This window comes from Geospiza fortis, unplaced genomic scaffold, assembly GCF_000277835.1.
Source record: "Geospiza fortis unplaced genomic scaffold, GeoFor_1.0 scaffold29, whole genome shotgun sequence".
Lineage (NCBI taxonomy): Eukaryota > Metazoa > Chordata > Aves > Passeriformes > Thraupidae > Geospiza > Geospiza fortis.
This window is the reverse complement of record NW_005054349.1, coordinates 5,208,201-5,223,380: the sequence shown is the minus strand read 5'-3', so window position 1 is coordinate 5,223,380 and position 15,180 is coordinate 5,208,201. Positions and strand designations below refer to the sequence as shown.

The 15,180-nt window shown below is 49.1% G+C and overlaps 2 protein-coding genes across 2 annotated transcripts in view; one reads left to right on the top strand and one right to left on the bottom strand.

The window, feature by feature from the left end:
• KIF4A (kinesin family member 4A) overlaps positions 1–10,287 on the top strand; it is an 18,566-nt gene extending 8,279 nt beyond the window's left edge. Inside the window, exons 15-30 of the mRNA XM_031058823.1 lie at positions 350–453; positions 659–803; positions 1,282–1,392; positions 1,849–1,932; positions 2,564–2,677; positions 2,854–3,009; positions 3,567–3,661; positions 4,703–4,832; positions 5,526–5,696; positions 6,054–6,161; positions 6,350–6,427; positions 6,510–6,611; positions 7,264–7,413; positions 8,198–8,314; positions 8,950–9,072; positions 9,564–10,287. Coding sequence (XP_030914683.1) covers positions 350–453; positions 659–803; positions 1,282–1,392; positions 1,849–1,932; positions 2,564–2,677; positions 2,854–3,009; positions 3,567–3,661; positions 4,703–4,832; positions 5,526–5,696; positions 6,054–6,161; positions 6,350–6,427; positions 6,510–6,611; positions 7,264–7,413; positions 8,198–8,314; positions 8,950–9,072; positions 9,564–9,740 — 1,965 coding nt within the window. The 3' untranslated portion in view covers positions 9,741–10,287. The remainder of the gene's footprint in view (positions 1–349; positions 454–658; positions 804–1,281; positions 1,393–1,848; positions 1,933–2,563; positions 2,678–2,853; positions 3,010–3,566; positions 3,662–4,702; positions 4,833–5,525; positions 5,697–6,053; positions 6,162–6,349; positions 6,428–6,509; positions 6,612–7,263; positions 7,414–8,197; positions 8,315–8,949; positions 9,073–9,563) is intronic.
• A 1,176-nt stretch (positions 10,288–11,463) lies between these two features.
• On the bottom strand, positions 11,464–14,644 carry LOC102041970 (transcription initiation factor TFIID subunit 9; the record flags this gene model as incomplete). The annotated part of the gene is made up of 5 exons (XM_031058822.1): positions 11,464–11,869; positions 12,272–12,385; positions 12,968–13,049; positions 13,669–13,803; positions 14,483–14,644. Coding segments are annotated over 5 exons (654 nt in total), but the record flags the coding sequence as incomplete, so codon positions are not given.
• Positions 14,645–15,180: the final 536 nt, after the last annotated feature.

Genomic DNA, 15,180 nt, shown 5'->3' with positions numbered 1-15,180 from the left:
CAGTTCCTGCTGGGGAGGGAAGGGACATCTGTCCTCAGGAGCCTGTTCTGATTTGGGTTTATTCCATGAGCTGGGTCCCTGCTCCCTTGGGCAGTTTTCCTTGCTGTGCTGGGATCTCCCATCTCTGAAATGATTCAGTCAGGACATGGCCCCAGTGACTCTGTGCCCACCAAAGCTCCAGAGTGTACTGGGCCAGCCCCTGTGACCCTCACACTGCTCTGAGATGAGATGGTTTAGCAGCCTGCTGGGAAGGAATTGGGTTTTTCAAGGTTTCTTAATCTTAAAGCTTTGTGTCAGGGTGTCTTTCCAAGGTTTTTATTTGGAGATTTATTCTTTTTGTCTTTTCTAGACCAATATCAGGGATCTGGAATTGGAGGTCAGCAACTTGCAGAAGGAAAAGGAGGAGCTGGTCCTTGCTCTGCAAATGGCAAAGAAGGACATTAACCAGGCCAAGTAAGAGAGCTCTGCCTGCAGCCCTGGGGGTTGTCAATGTGTCTGAAAATCCAATGTCTTGCACTTCCATGACCTGTAAAAGCTCTTTTTTGGTGTAAAAATGTCCCTTTAAAGTGCCAGGAGCTGCAGAGAAGCCTCCTGTGGGCTTTCAGCAGCAGCAGAGGTGACAGAGGTGACATTTGGATTTGTTGTTGTTCCTCTCCAGGCTGAGCGAGCGGCGCCGGAAAAGGCTCCAGGAGCTGGAAGCACAAATTACTGAGCTCAAGAAGAAGCTGAATGAGCAATCCAAGCTCTTGAAGCTGAAGGAATCCACAGAACACACGGTGTCCAAACTGAACCAGGAGATCAGGGTAACCAACAGACACCTCTGACTTGAGCCAGGGTGGGCAAAGCAGCTCCCAGGCAGGAATCCCAGAAATCCCTGACAGGAATCCCAGAAATCCCAAACAGGAGTCCACTTTCTGTTTATTCAGACTGAAAATAGCAGGTTTTGGCACGATTCCTGTGGCTACATGACCACAATAGGCAGGTGGCTACTGAGATTTGGGAGGAAAATAAGTCCAAAGTATCTTCTGGCATTTCTAATTTATTACCTTAGTCAAAGAATTTGATTCCTCTTTGATTTCTCTAAATTGTGCCTGTGTTGGTCTTTCTCTTATGCCAAAAAAAAATCCCTGTTTTTTAGCACTTTGAGAGTGTCCTGAGTGGGAGTACAGCAAGATTTCCCATCTTCCACTCCCCACACCTGGCAGGCACAGGGGGGAATAGAGGTTGAAGCTCTTTAGGATGTAAATCTGGATAATTCTTCCAGCCACTGCTGTTTTTCAGGAAATGAAGCAGCAAAGGGTGCAGCTGATGCGTCAGATGAAAGAAGACACTGAGAGATTCAGGCAGTGGAAGCAGCAGAAGGACAAGGAAGTGATCCAGCTGAAGGAAAAGGTGAGCAAACAAGCCCCTCACACTATTCCTCCCTCCAAACAATTGCTGAAAAGTTTCTTTAACTGGGAAGTATCTCAGAAGAGCTGAGAATGCTTTCAAGAGAAGCTTGGCTCATATGGCTGCCACTTTTCACCACTTGACTTGTTTGTGGCTGGAGATCTTCAAGCTCTTCAAGCTTTGACTCTGCTCTAAAGCAGAAAGCAAAATCAGTCAATTTTTGAAGGATTTTCAGTTGTGGAGTTTGGCCTCAGCATGGGAGATTTTTAAACTTCCAAAGAAATGTTGGATCTGCAGGTCAATAAAATCCAGCTGCTGAGTGCAATGGCCAGCAAACACCTGGAGTGTCACAGCAATTCCTGCCCCTCACTGCCTTGGGGTGCTCAGGCTGGAATTTTGGGGCTGCAACCTTTCCTTTATCATGGAAAATGTGACTTTTGCAGCTGTTTGTCCTTGCAGGATCGTAAGAGACAATATGAGCTCCTCAAGCTGGAGAGGGATTTCCAGAAGCAGGCCAACGTCCTCCGTCGCAAAACAGAGGAGGTGAGGAGCCAAGATCTCCTGGAAATCCCAGACAATCCCTAAAGTCTGCCAAGTGGGGCTGGAGGAAGGAACAGGATGCACAGAAACCTCTGAAAGGAAGTTTAGAGGCTGGGGAATAAAAAAAAATCTTTGTAAAGAAATCCCCATTTCTGCCTTTGAGGAATCCCAGTTAAATTTGCTCCTTAAGGGCCAGGTGGCTTTGGGTTCCAGGTGGCTTTGGGTTCCAGGTGGCTTTGGGTTTCAGGTGGCTCTGGGTCCCAGGCTCCAGTGGCAGATCCATGCAGATGCCCAAGGTAGGAAGTGGGGAATGAGTTTGGGTGGTGGATCTACAAGGTTGCAGTTCAAAATCCTTTCAGGATGGCTTTGTAAAAGAAATGCATCTTCAACCCCTCATTTTGGGTGTTTTCTTCTACTTTCAGGCCTAGAAGGAGCTTTTCTTTTAAAGGAGGAATGGCAGCAAAGGAAATAAATCAAGGGCAGGAATTCTTGAGTTAAACCAGGATAACTTGAGATTTATTAACCTTGTGCTGTCGCTGTCCCGGTGTTTGCCCTGGGCTGGGAATCCCTGGTGTTTGCAGCTGTAGCAGATGATTTGCAGTCCCTGTTCAGCTCCTTGTGGAATCTTTTCCAGGCAGCAGCTGCCAACAAACGCCTCAAGGATGCCCTGCAGAGGCAGAAGGAGGTGGCAGATAAACGGAAGGAGACCCAAAATCGGGGCATGGAAGGAATTGCTGCACGAGTCAAGGTGGGTAAAAGCATTTTTGCATCCCTACACTGAGCAAACTGGGATTTGGGGTGGGTGCTGCTGGCCTTGGTGGCTGGAGCACAGCAGGAGGACCAGGGAATTGCAATGGGATTATTCAGAAGGATTCAGTTGTGAAGTTGAGCTCAACCACTGGGTTTTGGGGGTTGTTTTTCCAGAGCTGGCTTGCAAATGAAGTTGAGGTTCTTGTCAGCACTGAGGAAGCTCGAAGACACCTGGCAGATCTGCTGGAGGACAGGAAAATCCTTGCAAAAGAACTCCTTCAGCTGAAAGAGAAGAAAGATGCTGGAGAAAACCCTCCTCCAAAGCTGCGGGTAAGAGGGAAATTCCCCTTTTCCGACCCCACTCCTCTGGCTGTTCAGCAATACTGGATTCATTCTTCTCTCTCCTACTTGGCCTGTTCCCTCAGAAGGTGGGGATGGATCCCACCCTTTCTGGGAGGAAGGGGTTAATATTTTTATCCTCTGACCTGTCAGGGACAAGAGGTGCTGAAGGAACTTGTTACTTAATGGAATTTGGGAAATTTTTTTCCCTGAAAGGACAGTGAGGCTTTGGAATGGGCTGCCCAGGGAAAGTGGTGGAACCACCATCCCTGGAAGTGTCCAAAAACCATCTGGACATGGCACTTGGGGACATGGGTGACCCATCAGTGTTGGGTGAATGGTTGGACTCAACGCTCTGGGAGAGCTTTTCCAACCTCAAGGAATCTGAGGGATGTGAGTGGCTCACTCCCCTTAACACAGGTTTTGGGGAGGAACAATGGAACTGGAGCTGTGGGGAGGTGTCTGGAGGCTTTCCTAGCTGGAATGTCTGTAAAAGTGTGATTTCCTCCCCTGTTCCTGCCCTGCATCCCTGTGTGCTGTGCTTCCAGAGGCGCACGTACTGCCTGGCTGACCTGGAGGCTCTGGACACGGATCTCTCTGTCTCTAAGCAGATTGAGAGCCTGCAAACAGAGATGGAGCTCAGGTAAGGCACTGCCACAGTGCTCATCCACACACACTGACACTGCAATGATGGGGGAAAGCCTTTTCACTCAGTGCAAGAGAAGTTGCATTGCTGTGCTTGCTTAACCAGCACCCTAACCCATCTAATTGTTTTACAGCCACTGCCAATGCAAATTGGGGTAAAAATACAGATGCTGAAAATCTTTTTCCAAAACTCCAAGGTTCAAAATCATCTTTACAGTCTGAGTCATACTGATGGAAAGACCTTTTTCCTCTGCATCTGTGGTCTATAATCATATTTACACTGGGTGTCAGCATGGAAAGCCTTCCAATGCTACATGGAGCACCTTTGGTGTTTGGTGGAATGGTTGGCCAAGCTCTGTCTCCACAGATGAAAAACATTCCTCATGGTAAATTGGAACTGTAAACAGAGCTGAGGTATAATTACACCAAGAATCCACATCTTTATACACAGGGTGATAGGGAGTGACATCTGAAATTTTGTCCTTGTTTAGTTCAAGCCCAAAAATGCCGAATTTGATGCAAAAATCCATTTTTACAGAACCAAGAATTTCCTGTTCTTGGGGTTCAAAGGATATTTCAGGAAGGAATTTGGTCCCAACACCCCATCCATCAGAAGGATTTATAACAAATGGTGAAAGATGTGGAGGAATGGTTTTTGGTGTTGGCCAAGTATCTACTGGTGAACTGACCAAACAAGTTGAAAATGGCTTTTCAGAGGGTGAAACCCCCAAACTCCTTTCAGTGGGTTTTCGTGGCTGGAATTTTTCCAAAATGTGGGGAAAATACCCAGGCACTTAGACTGGGTGTTTTGAGCTGTTAGTGAGCACCTCTGGGGGAAAAACCTCCACTTTTATTTGGGAATGTGGAGTGGAGGCAAAACTCCCCAGGGAAGCAATGCAGGCTCCAGATGCTCTACTGAGCAGCAAAAATCTCAATTTGTACTATTTTATTTCATATGCTGGGTACAGTAACACTAGCCCAGAAACCAGCCCTGGTTTTCTCCTGTGTTGTAACCCCAAATCCATGGATTCTTCCCCAGGAGTGCCCAGATAGCAGATCTGCAGCAGAAACTCCTGGATGCAGACAATGGAGACCGGGCCAAGCAGCGCTGGGACAGCATTGCCACCATCCTGGAGGCCAAATGTGCTCTGAAGTATCTCCTGGGAGAGGTAAACCCTGCATTTTCCTCTTTTATCCCTGAAAACAAAGGCTGTAAGTCTGCTTAGCCACAAATATCAGGAAGTGACCAAAGGAATTTGAGTAGAGCCTTCTTGTAGTGGATGAGGTTTATTCTCCTCTCGAGTTTGGATTAAAGTAATCTATGGGGGAGTGAAATCTGAAAAGCAGGGAGGAGGGGATGGAATAGATGAGGGTCTGGAGATACCATCTAAATGCTTGCATGGGAAAGGCAAAAAGCAAATTTCAGAGGTGGAAGAGAAGAAAAAGTATCTAAAATACTTCCTGAGCAGGTGGGGAAGCAGTGGAGTTGGTGTTGACATGGGAAAAAGAGAAATTGGAGAATTATGGGATCAGGGAAAAAGCAGCTGAAGGACAGAAATACCTGTTGGTCCCTGTTGCTTAGAAATCAAAGGAGAAGGGTGAAAAGGAAAATACTCAAAGTGCTGTAGGAAGGGAGGTGAATTCAGGACTGTGAACGAGACCCTCAGCTCCCTGGTTTGCACTTCCAAAGTGTCTGCCTCTGAATCTCTCCTGGTTTCCTTGGTGCTGAGGGCTGGTCCAGTTCCTGGGGTGGCTGGACGTTACAGGGATGCTTCTCCACATTGCAGCACCTGTCCCAGGAGGGAATCTCTGTCCCAGCAGGAAATCCCTGTCCCAAGCCATGCTTTGCTCTTGTTTTCCAGCTGGTCTCCTCCAAAGTGCAGGAGAGCAAACTGCAGAGTGGCCTGCAGCAGAGCCAGGCCAGCTGCTCTGATGTGCAGAAGATGCTGATGGAAGAGAGAAACCACATAGCAGAGATGGAGGCAGAGTTCCAAAATCAGATTTTGGTGCAGGAACAGCAGCACCAGGAAAAGGTGAATCACAGCTCATGGAAATTTGGAGTCTGATCTCCAGGTCTGCTCAGAGAGAAAGGCAAAGGGGGATGTGCTGAAATGAAGCTGGTGCTGAATATCAGCTCAAATTTTGCTGGATTTTTGCAGGTGGTTCATTCAAAGCCAAAGAAATCTCTGTATTTATCCTGTGCAAATTGGTTTGTTCAGTAACGTTCCTCCTGCTCTAAATGAAGAGGTTACACCTGAACACAAGATCACTTTTCAAATAGATCAGGGTGGAATTGTGCTGGAAGTGACAGGAAATTTCCCTGAGCCTGGACTTTGATGCCCAGTGTTCCTTTCAGGAATTCACCCCTGTTTATTCCAACTTGCTTTTAGGTTCTGTACCTGCTCAGCCAATTCCAGCAGAAAGAAGCAGCAGAGAAGAGATTGGAAGATTCCCTGAACGAGCAGGAGAAACAACTGCAGGAGCGGCTGCGGTTCCAGGTGCAGGGGCTGGGGGAGGCTGGGATCCTTTGGGATTAGGAGAAGGATTGTGTGGAATTAGGAGAAGGATTCTGTGTTCCCTTTGCAGAAACCTGCATGAGGTGGTTGCTGTGCATGCTGGAATAACCCTGGGGGATTTTCTCTTCTTTATCTCCAATGAAACAAATTTCCTCTTGTCCTGCAAACAGGAGGAAGAGCTGGAAAAAATGAGGGAGATCTGTGAGAAGAACCAGGAACTCCTCCGGGAAAATGACACTCTGAAACAGGTAGAGCCTGGTACAGACACCAGAGCCTTGTGGCAGCTGGGTTTGATGATTTTGCAGAGCTAATTCTTGTCCCTTTTGACAGAAACTGCTGCTCCTCCAAGTTGCCAGTGGCCAGAAGCTCCGGCACATCCAGCAAAGACCACCTGAGTCTCCAGACTCTTCTTTTGATTATGTTCCACCCAAAGTAAGAGGCTGCACAGTTTGTGTTGCACCTGAATTCTTTGCCAGAGTTAATCTTGGCTATTGATAATGTAGTTTTCTTTCTCCTAAGCTGCTTTTACCAGGCACTTGTTCTACTAATTGAAATTCTGCTCATTTAATTCAGTCCTTTCCAGAAGACTCACATACCTTGCATTAGTTTTTTGGTTAAAAAAGAAAAAAAGCAAACAAACCCCCAACCCTGTTTCCTCACTGTAGTTCTGACTCTATCCTCCTTCACAATCCAGATTGTTTTTCTGTAGCATTCTCAGTCTTTAAATGATGGAGCAAGGCACGTGTTTCACAGCCAACTTTGCTGCTTTGCATAGAGCCAAATCTTAGTGCTGGGAGGAAGAAATTATTTAAAACTCTTTGGACAGGAGTGTGACACTTGTTTTTTGTCATGTGATGTGTCAACAACTCAGACTTCCAAGGATTTGTCATCAATAGTTTAAATTGATTGAATTTTCAATCCTGATAATTGGATCTCTATTTCCCTCTCTTACCCCACAACCTTCTTAGCTGTGAGGGACTCTGAAAACCCTAATAAAACTTATTAAAATGTAATCATTATTAATATTATTAATGAAATAGAGCTGATTTTTGGTGGCCTAACCCCTTGTGCTCCTGTGCTGCAGCCCAAGTGCCGCCGGCAGACGACGGCCAAGCCCCGAGCACCCAGCCCCGAGGTGGATGTGGAGGACCTGTTCTCTGACCCTGGGGAGCTGGAGGATTCTGACTGGCTTCCTGGGAAAGCAGGCAGAGGACCCAGGAAAAACCTCATGGGGGTAAGATCCAGCTGCCCTTGATCCAGTGTCTGCTAGGGAATCACTTGCTGCGTACAGGGGTTGGGATGGAGCTGTGAGGTGTGGTGTCCCCACTGTTCTCAGAGTGGCAGGAATGGATTATTTAGGTGCCTGGGGATATTTTGGAAATTCCCACAGATACAGCAAAGGTTGTCTGCAGTCAGCAAGACCTTTCTGGACAGGTTTTCCCTGTCCAAGTCACCTTCTCCCAAGTTCTGTCCTGCTGCCTGTGTCTGAGCTGGCCTCTGCTTTAGGAACAGCCCCAACAGCAGCCAGATCCATCCGGGGAGCCAATTTCAGGGAAAAAAACAAACAAAAAAAAAGGATGGCCTGTTGTGGATCCCTGTTTCCTTTGGGAACCTGCAGCTTGCAGTCTTGACAGAGCCTCAGCTTCCATCTGTCTGTGTCAGTCTGGAGCTTCAGCCTGTGGCTCAGAAAATTCCTGAGGCTTTTGGGGTGGGCACTCCCTCTTTTTGTGGAAGTGTGGCACAGAAACTGGGATCCTTTGGCATAACCTCAAGTCAGTCACTGAGTAACTGTGAAGGTACTTCTGTAGATCCTGAAGATGGATCTGTAGGTGGAAGGATTTTATTCTGGATATTAGGAGCACAGTTATTCTGGGATGTAGCAAAATGCAGTGAAATGGCAGCAAAATGCGACAAGGGGCAGCTTGGGGATGCCCCTGTCCCTGAGATGCCACAGCTGGCAGGACCTGGAGCATTCCAGGAGCATCCTGGCCATTGGATCCCCCTTCCCTCCCTCACAGTGCTCGTGCAAGGGCCGCTGTGGGAACAGGCAGTGTGGCTGCAGGAAGCAGAAGTTGGGATGCACCGACGGCTGCAGCTGCGCCGCGGCCACGTGCAGGAACAGGGAGCGGGGCCTGGTGAGTGCTGCTGGCTCTGGGGGGCACAGGGGCTGCGTTTGGGCAGGAGCAAACCTGGAGGAAGGGATAATTCCCACACAAGTATAGTTTGTGCAGGCAGAGCAGGTGCACTTTGCTGAAACTCTGTGAATGTCACTAATTAGTGCCTCTCTGGTAACTGAGGAAAATTTTCCACTGCAGGACCAGACTCTGCCTTTCAGGACAGAATTTTGGAGATTCACAGCAAAGATATTCGTGCTCCCATTTCTCATCCACAAATCTGAGGATAAAAAGTTCCATTTTTCCTTTTGGACTAAATAAATTAAAGTTTTGTCTTTGGCTTCAGACAACACAAAACCCTGACTCATTCCCAGATTTCTTTTTAAGAATGGAAGGGATGGTTTGGGGGAGGGGCTTGTAGCAGCAGGAAGGTCCGTGAGAAACTGATGTTCCTAGTGGGAATTTTGCTCTTGGATCTCAGAGATGTGGAGCAGGGACATCCCATAGTGCTCTAATTATTGCCCATTTTATGGAGGCCTAGTCTGAGCTGCAGCATCCTGTACTGTGGAAAACTTCCCAGTTGGAAAGGAGAGGGCTGTGGTGGGAAGGGAAGGGATGCATGTTCCACAAGAGCTTCACCCTCTGCTGCCCCTCAGGAAACCACAACATGTGAGGAGCACAAAAGGGACTCGGAGGGGTCCTTGAAGCTGGAAGACCCCACGGAGGTGAAAGCAGAAGAGAGCTTCTTCCAGCCCGTGTGTATCACTCCAACCACCAAGGTATTCCCAGGGGAGAGCAGAGCTGCTGAGTGAGGGGTCTTGGAGGGAAATCACCCCAGAGGAGAAGCTGCTGCTGGAAAACTCTGCACAGCTCCAGGCAGCTCGTGTGGAAGCTGAGAGTGTGCTGAATTCTTAAGTTCCCACACTGAAATGATGCCACGAGCTTGACACGTTTTCCTGCAGCACCTTCAGCAAGGAGAGAGGGGAAGTGAGGAGTTTGCAGGATAAAATCCTGTTCAAAGTGACCTCTCTGACCTGGCACATCTCATTTCACCTCAGCTAAACAAATTCTCTTATCCCATGGGAGCCCACTATTCCAACTGCTGTCTCTTCCTGCTGCATCTTGATATTTTGTCAAAAAATTTGTCTTTTTCCTGGCTTGAGTAAAAAAAGCAACTCTTAAGTTTGGCCTGGCACTTGGTGTCCTGCTGCCTCTGGTGGGTCACTCCAGCTGTGACTAACTCCAAAGATTGTGCTTTGCTTTCCCCCAGGTCCTGCAGGACATCACAGAGCAGGAGGTGCTCCTGAAGATTCCCAGCACTGCTGCCTCCCTGCTCGGGAGGGATGAGGAGTCCCGGGAGAACCAGAACCCCTTTGGGAGGAGGAAGAAGAGGATGCTGAGCAGCAACATCAGCTTCTTCTCAGGCTGCACCCCCATCAAGGAGTAGTTTACCTGTCCTGGAGCTTTTCCCATCCCTTTAGGCCACATTCCTGGTGGCTTTTGAGGGAGTCGGATTCTCCTGCTGCAGGAGCAGCAAGCTCCTGCCCTCAGCAAGGGAGCCAAACTACTTCTTTTTTTGTTATGTCTCTGTAAATATTTGTGTGTTGGGGCCAGGTGGGGGGTAAGAATTTTTCCTCTGAAATTCCTGGAGTGAATGGAGGTGATTTTCCAGGTGGGTGTTCCCAGCTCCCTCCCTCCTGCTGAGCTGTGAACGCTGGGTACGGTTTCACCTGTAATCTTGAGAGAGCTTTGTCTCTGCACTGGAGCTCTGCTCCTGCCTCTTCCCATGGAGCCTGAAGGAACTTTTCCAGCTGCCCTGGAGTGAGAAGGCCCTGGCTGAAGTCTTAAACCAGCAGTTCTGAACTGCTCAGGCTTTCTGGCCCCTTTGGCTGCTGGACTGTGTTTATTCAATGAACTTAGAAACTTGACCTATGTGAATAATGTAGGAATTTTAACTCTGGTTTGTGATTTTAATAAAGGAGTTACTAAAGGAACCTGACTTGGAGTTGGAATTATTGTGCACAACACCCCCCAGCCTCCCCATGGTTCTCTGCACTTAAATTTGGTTTTAAAACCAGTCCAGGAGTTGCTGTCACTGGGACCTGCTCAGGTCTTTCTGTCCAGACTCCCCAAACAAGTTCCTGCTGCTTTTCCTTGCCCTCAGCCCTAAGCTATGAGTCTCAGCATGATAAATGTAATTTTTGTTAAATTTATTTTTCCTCTTCTGCCAGTGGGGGTGACCCAGCCCTTCCCTGGGACATGCAGAGAGATGTGGGATTTGGGCAGCATTTTCCTGACCTGAGACTCCTTTATTTACCTGCTGGATGAGGCTTTGCCAACTCAGGGACTCCCAAGAGGGTCTGGGTTGGAAGGGGCCTTAAGGATCATCCATTTCCACCATCCCAGGCTGCTCCAGGCTCTGTCCAAGCTGGCCTTGGACACTTTCAGGAATGGGACAGACCCAGCTTCTCTGGACATCCTCTTCCAGGGCTTTACTGATCTCACAGGGAAGAATTCCTTCCCAAAATCTCCCTCACTCTTATCTGCTTTCCAAGTCTATGAAGGCCCTGAGAGCTGTAAAATATTTCCAAGTGCTTCAAGTGAGCTCGGAAGCTCTGAGGGCTTAGGCCCTAACAGAAGATTGTCCCAATAATATCATATGTTATTATTATATAATAATACATAATAATATATAATAATATTATATATTATCATATTAAATATATTTGTTTTACATTATAGAGCATAGGATCATTGTTTATTTTAGAATGAGTACCTAATACATAAAATACAATTTGTATATGAAGTGTTTCTGTGTATGCATAATTAACTACTGTGTATTCCCTCTATACACTATATTCTATATACTTTATGTATGTGTTCATATATACATTAGTATACAAATATCTATGATGTGTATAGACAAATGTGTATATATATTAAAAAGTGTCTGGGAGAGTTTTGAGTGTACAAGGCAATTACATTGTGCATATGATAAATATATAACACATATATATGAAACACACATATATAAAAACAGTATGTTTATATATGTGTATTTATATATAAATTATATATAAATTAATATAAAAATACATTTAAAAATAGAAAATATGTAGAAAACCCCCTGCTCCCTCCCCCAGGTGTGTGCACAAGACACCAAGGCCGGGTTACAAAGACACTGCACTTTATTTCCACACTCCCAAGGCCCAAACGGGGCCTTCCTGCCCATTCCCACCCCCTGGAGTCCTTGTGAATCCCACAGAAGGGCTCCCTGAATCCCACGGGATGGGCTCCCTGACGCCCTTGGGAAGGGCTCCATGAATCCCATGGAAAGGCTCCCTGAATCCCTTGGGAAGGGCTCCATGAATCCCATGGAAAGGCTCCCTGGATCCCAGGGAAGGGCTGAGGGCTCTCACAAGGCGTCGTAGTCGTCGTCGTCCTCGTGCTTCCTCTTGAGCGGGTTGGGGTCGGCGGCGCCGGGCGGGACCATGTTGGTGGTGATCAGGATGTTCTTGGGGCCGATCAGGGATGGGTTGATCAGGACGTTCTGCACCGTGGGAGTGGTGGGAGTGGCTGTGGGAATCATGGAAAGGCGTCACTGAAAGCTTGGAGCAATCCCTGCGTTATTCCAGGCTCATCCCAAGAGGGAGGATGGAAAATGTTGGGGGGGACACAAGGGGGAGAGGGAAACAGGAGCCAGGGTGGGAGGGAGCTGCCCAGGATGGGGATGTTCTGACTGCCACTGCTGTGCTGGGAATGGGAATTAACACTGGAAGTTCTGGAATGAGGGAGAGGGGGAGGAATTGCCACATCAGCTTAGCCAAGCAGCTGTGGCTGCGCCAGCCCTGGAAGTGTTCCAGGCCAGCATGGAAAGGTGTCTCTGTCCATGGCAGGGGGTGGGATGGATGAGCTTCTCCCTCGCAGCCCAAGCAGGCTGTGGCTGTGTGGTTACCCCTGTTCCAGCCCCAGCAGTACCTGATTTCCCAGCGGGCTGTGAGGACGGGATCTGGACAGTGAAGCGCTGCCCCGCCAGCGACACCGGCGCGCCCACCTTGGCTGACACCGACACGGTCTGGGCTGAGGGCGTACCTGGGTTCCACACAAACCCACCAAAATAAATCAGAATAAATCCAGAAACACTCCTACAACTCCCTCCCAAATGGAATCTGTTATTAGATACAGTGGGAATGCACAGGAACACAAGGACACCAGATTTAAGGATCAGATTTCCAGGCAGAGCTGCACACTTGATCATTTTCCCACATTTACCCCAGCCCTACAGAATTCCATACTATAAACACACACTAACTTTAGGGCACAGCTCTAAATTTTAAGATCCTTTTAAAGTGGATATTTCCCAGTGCTATTTAATTCAGCATCACATTGACATTGAGGAAAATAACCTTAAATTTAAGTAAAGTTCTTAAATAGTCTGTTAAATAAAGAATTTATCACAAACACAGAACATCTGTAATGCATTAACCTTTAAAATGTTATTGTAATAACAATGATTAATTTATGAAATTAACTTTCTGATGCTGTCAAACAATGTAAGTTTGACAATATAAGTACCTGACATTCCCTCAGAGGCTGAAAAGTGTTTTAAATTATTCCTCTTTATTTTTTCTTCTTAAAATGAAGGTGGGAATCCCCTGTGGAGCTGTTCCTTACCCAGAGTGGGAGTGCTGGGCCTGCTGCTCACGGCGCCCACGCTCAGGCGAGGGACTGTGATCCTGCCTGCTGTGGAGGAGACCTGTGCGGAGAGAACCAGGGAATCAGGGAATGGCCTGGAATAAACAGGAGAGTCCCCCCACAGTGAGGCATTCAAGGCTTCCCAGCAAAGGAAATATTTTCCTTCTAAAGCAGAAACAACCGAGGTAAAAGTCAAAAATACTCTTTAATATCTACACCAAAGCCTGATGTGTGCCTCTGACAAGCTGACATTAAACCTGACAGTTCCTCCTGGACATCAGGAGGAATTTCTTCAGGGAAAGTGTAGGCAGGCACTGGAAAGGGCTGCCCAGGGAAGTGTTAGAGTCCCCATCCCTGGAAATGGCACTCAGTGCCCTGGCACAGGCAGGATTTGATGATCCTGGGGGGCTTTTCCAGTCTCAGTGATTCTGGGATTCTGCAGTATTTCTTTTACACTACAATATTCCCATACCTGAAATGTTCCCATATTTTAAAATTTCCCATTTCAAAATTTCCATTTAAACTCAACAAACAACAAATTGCAAATCCAGCCTGGAGATCTCCGAGCTGGCACGCACAGGTCAATATTCACCCCCACCATTCAGAGCTGTGGAAAACTGCAATTTAACACCCCTCCCACCCCCCCAGGGGTGCATCCCCAGTCCCTGAGCTGTCCTCACCTTCTTCTGCAGGGATTTCAGGCGGTAGTTGGGGGCAGTCAGGCAGTACCTGTCGGGTGGCAGCCGCGGGCCCGAGTACGGCTTGATCAGCGGCAGCGGCGTCTGGTTCTTCTGGCGGGCAATGTCCAGCAGGAACTGCAGAGACACGGCCACAGCCCCGGGTCTGGGCACATCCCTGTGTCCTGGTGACATCCCAGCGTCCCACTGACATCCCTGTGTCCCACTGACAGACATCCCAGTGTCTGGGCACATCCCCGTGTCCCACTGATATCCCCATGTCCCTAACTCTTCCCTGTGTCCCAGTGACATCCCCATATCTGGTCAGATTCCTGTGTCCTGGCCTCATCCCAGTGTCCCACTGATATCCCCATGTCCTGGTGACATCCCCATGTCCCAGCCTCATCCTCACGTCCTGGTGATAGCCTGGTGATAGCCCCATGTCCTGGCCACATTCCTGTGTCCCAGGCCTCATCCCTGTGTCTCAGCTTCATCTCAGTGTCCTGGTGACATCCTCATTTCCTGGAGACACCCCTGTGTGCTGGTGACACCCCTGTGTCTGGGCCACGTTTCCGTGTCCTGGACACATCCCTGTATCCCAGTGTCCAGGCCTCAACCCTGCGTCCCGGCCACATCCAAGTATCCGGTCAGATCCCCATGTCCTCATGACATCCCCATGGCCCAGCCACATCCCTGTGTCCTGGCCTCATCCCCATGTCCTGCTGCCAGCCCCGTGTCCCTGCTGAGCCCCATGTCCCCGTGCTGTCCCGGTGTCCCCTGCCAGCCCCGTGTCCCCGGCCATGGCGGCGGCGCTCACGTCGCGGGGCGGGGGTGATGTGAAGGACTGGTCGGTGCGGCACTGGATCGCCAGCCGCACATCGTCCGCGTCCACGCTCGACTTCTTGGCGTGGCTCGAGTAGATCTTGGCGTCCTCCAGGATGGTGGTGACGTATCCTGGGGGAAACGGGCCCTGGGTCCATCAAATACTCCCCAACCCCATCCTGGAGCTGGCACTGAAACCTCTGTGGGTACTGCTCACAGCGCCCGAGGCAGCGCTGACGGGATCACGGGAAGGAATTCTTCCCTGCCAGGCCCTGGCACAGGGGCCCAGAGCAGCTGTGGCTGCCCCTGCATCCCTGGAAGTGTCCAAGGCCAGGCTGGACGCAGCTTGGAGCACCCTGGGACAGAGGAAAGTGCCCCTGCCCAAGCCACGCTGGGTTTGTGATTCTGTGATTAAACAGTCACAGAATTACAGCTGGAAAAGATCTCCGTGGTCACCGGGTCTGACAGGGGAGCCCCCGCGGGAACACGGACTCACAGAGCACTCCCTGCCCCACACAACACTGTCCTGCTCCACACAACACTGCCCTGCCCCACACAAACCTTCCCTGCCCCACACAAACCTTCTCTGCCCCACACAACACTGCCCTGCCCCACACAACACTGCCCTGCCCCACACAACACTGCCCTGCCCCACACAACACTGCCCTGCCCCACACAAACCGTCCCCGCCCC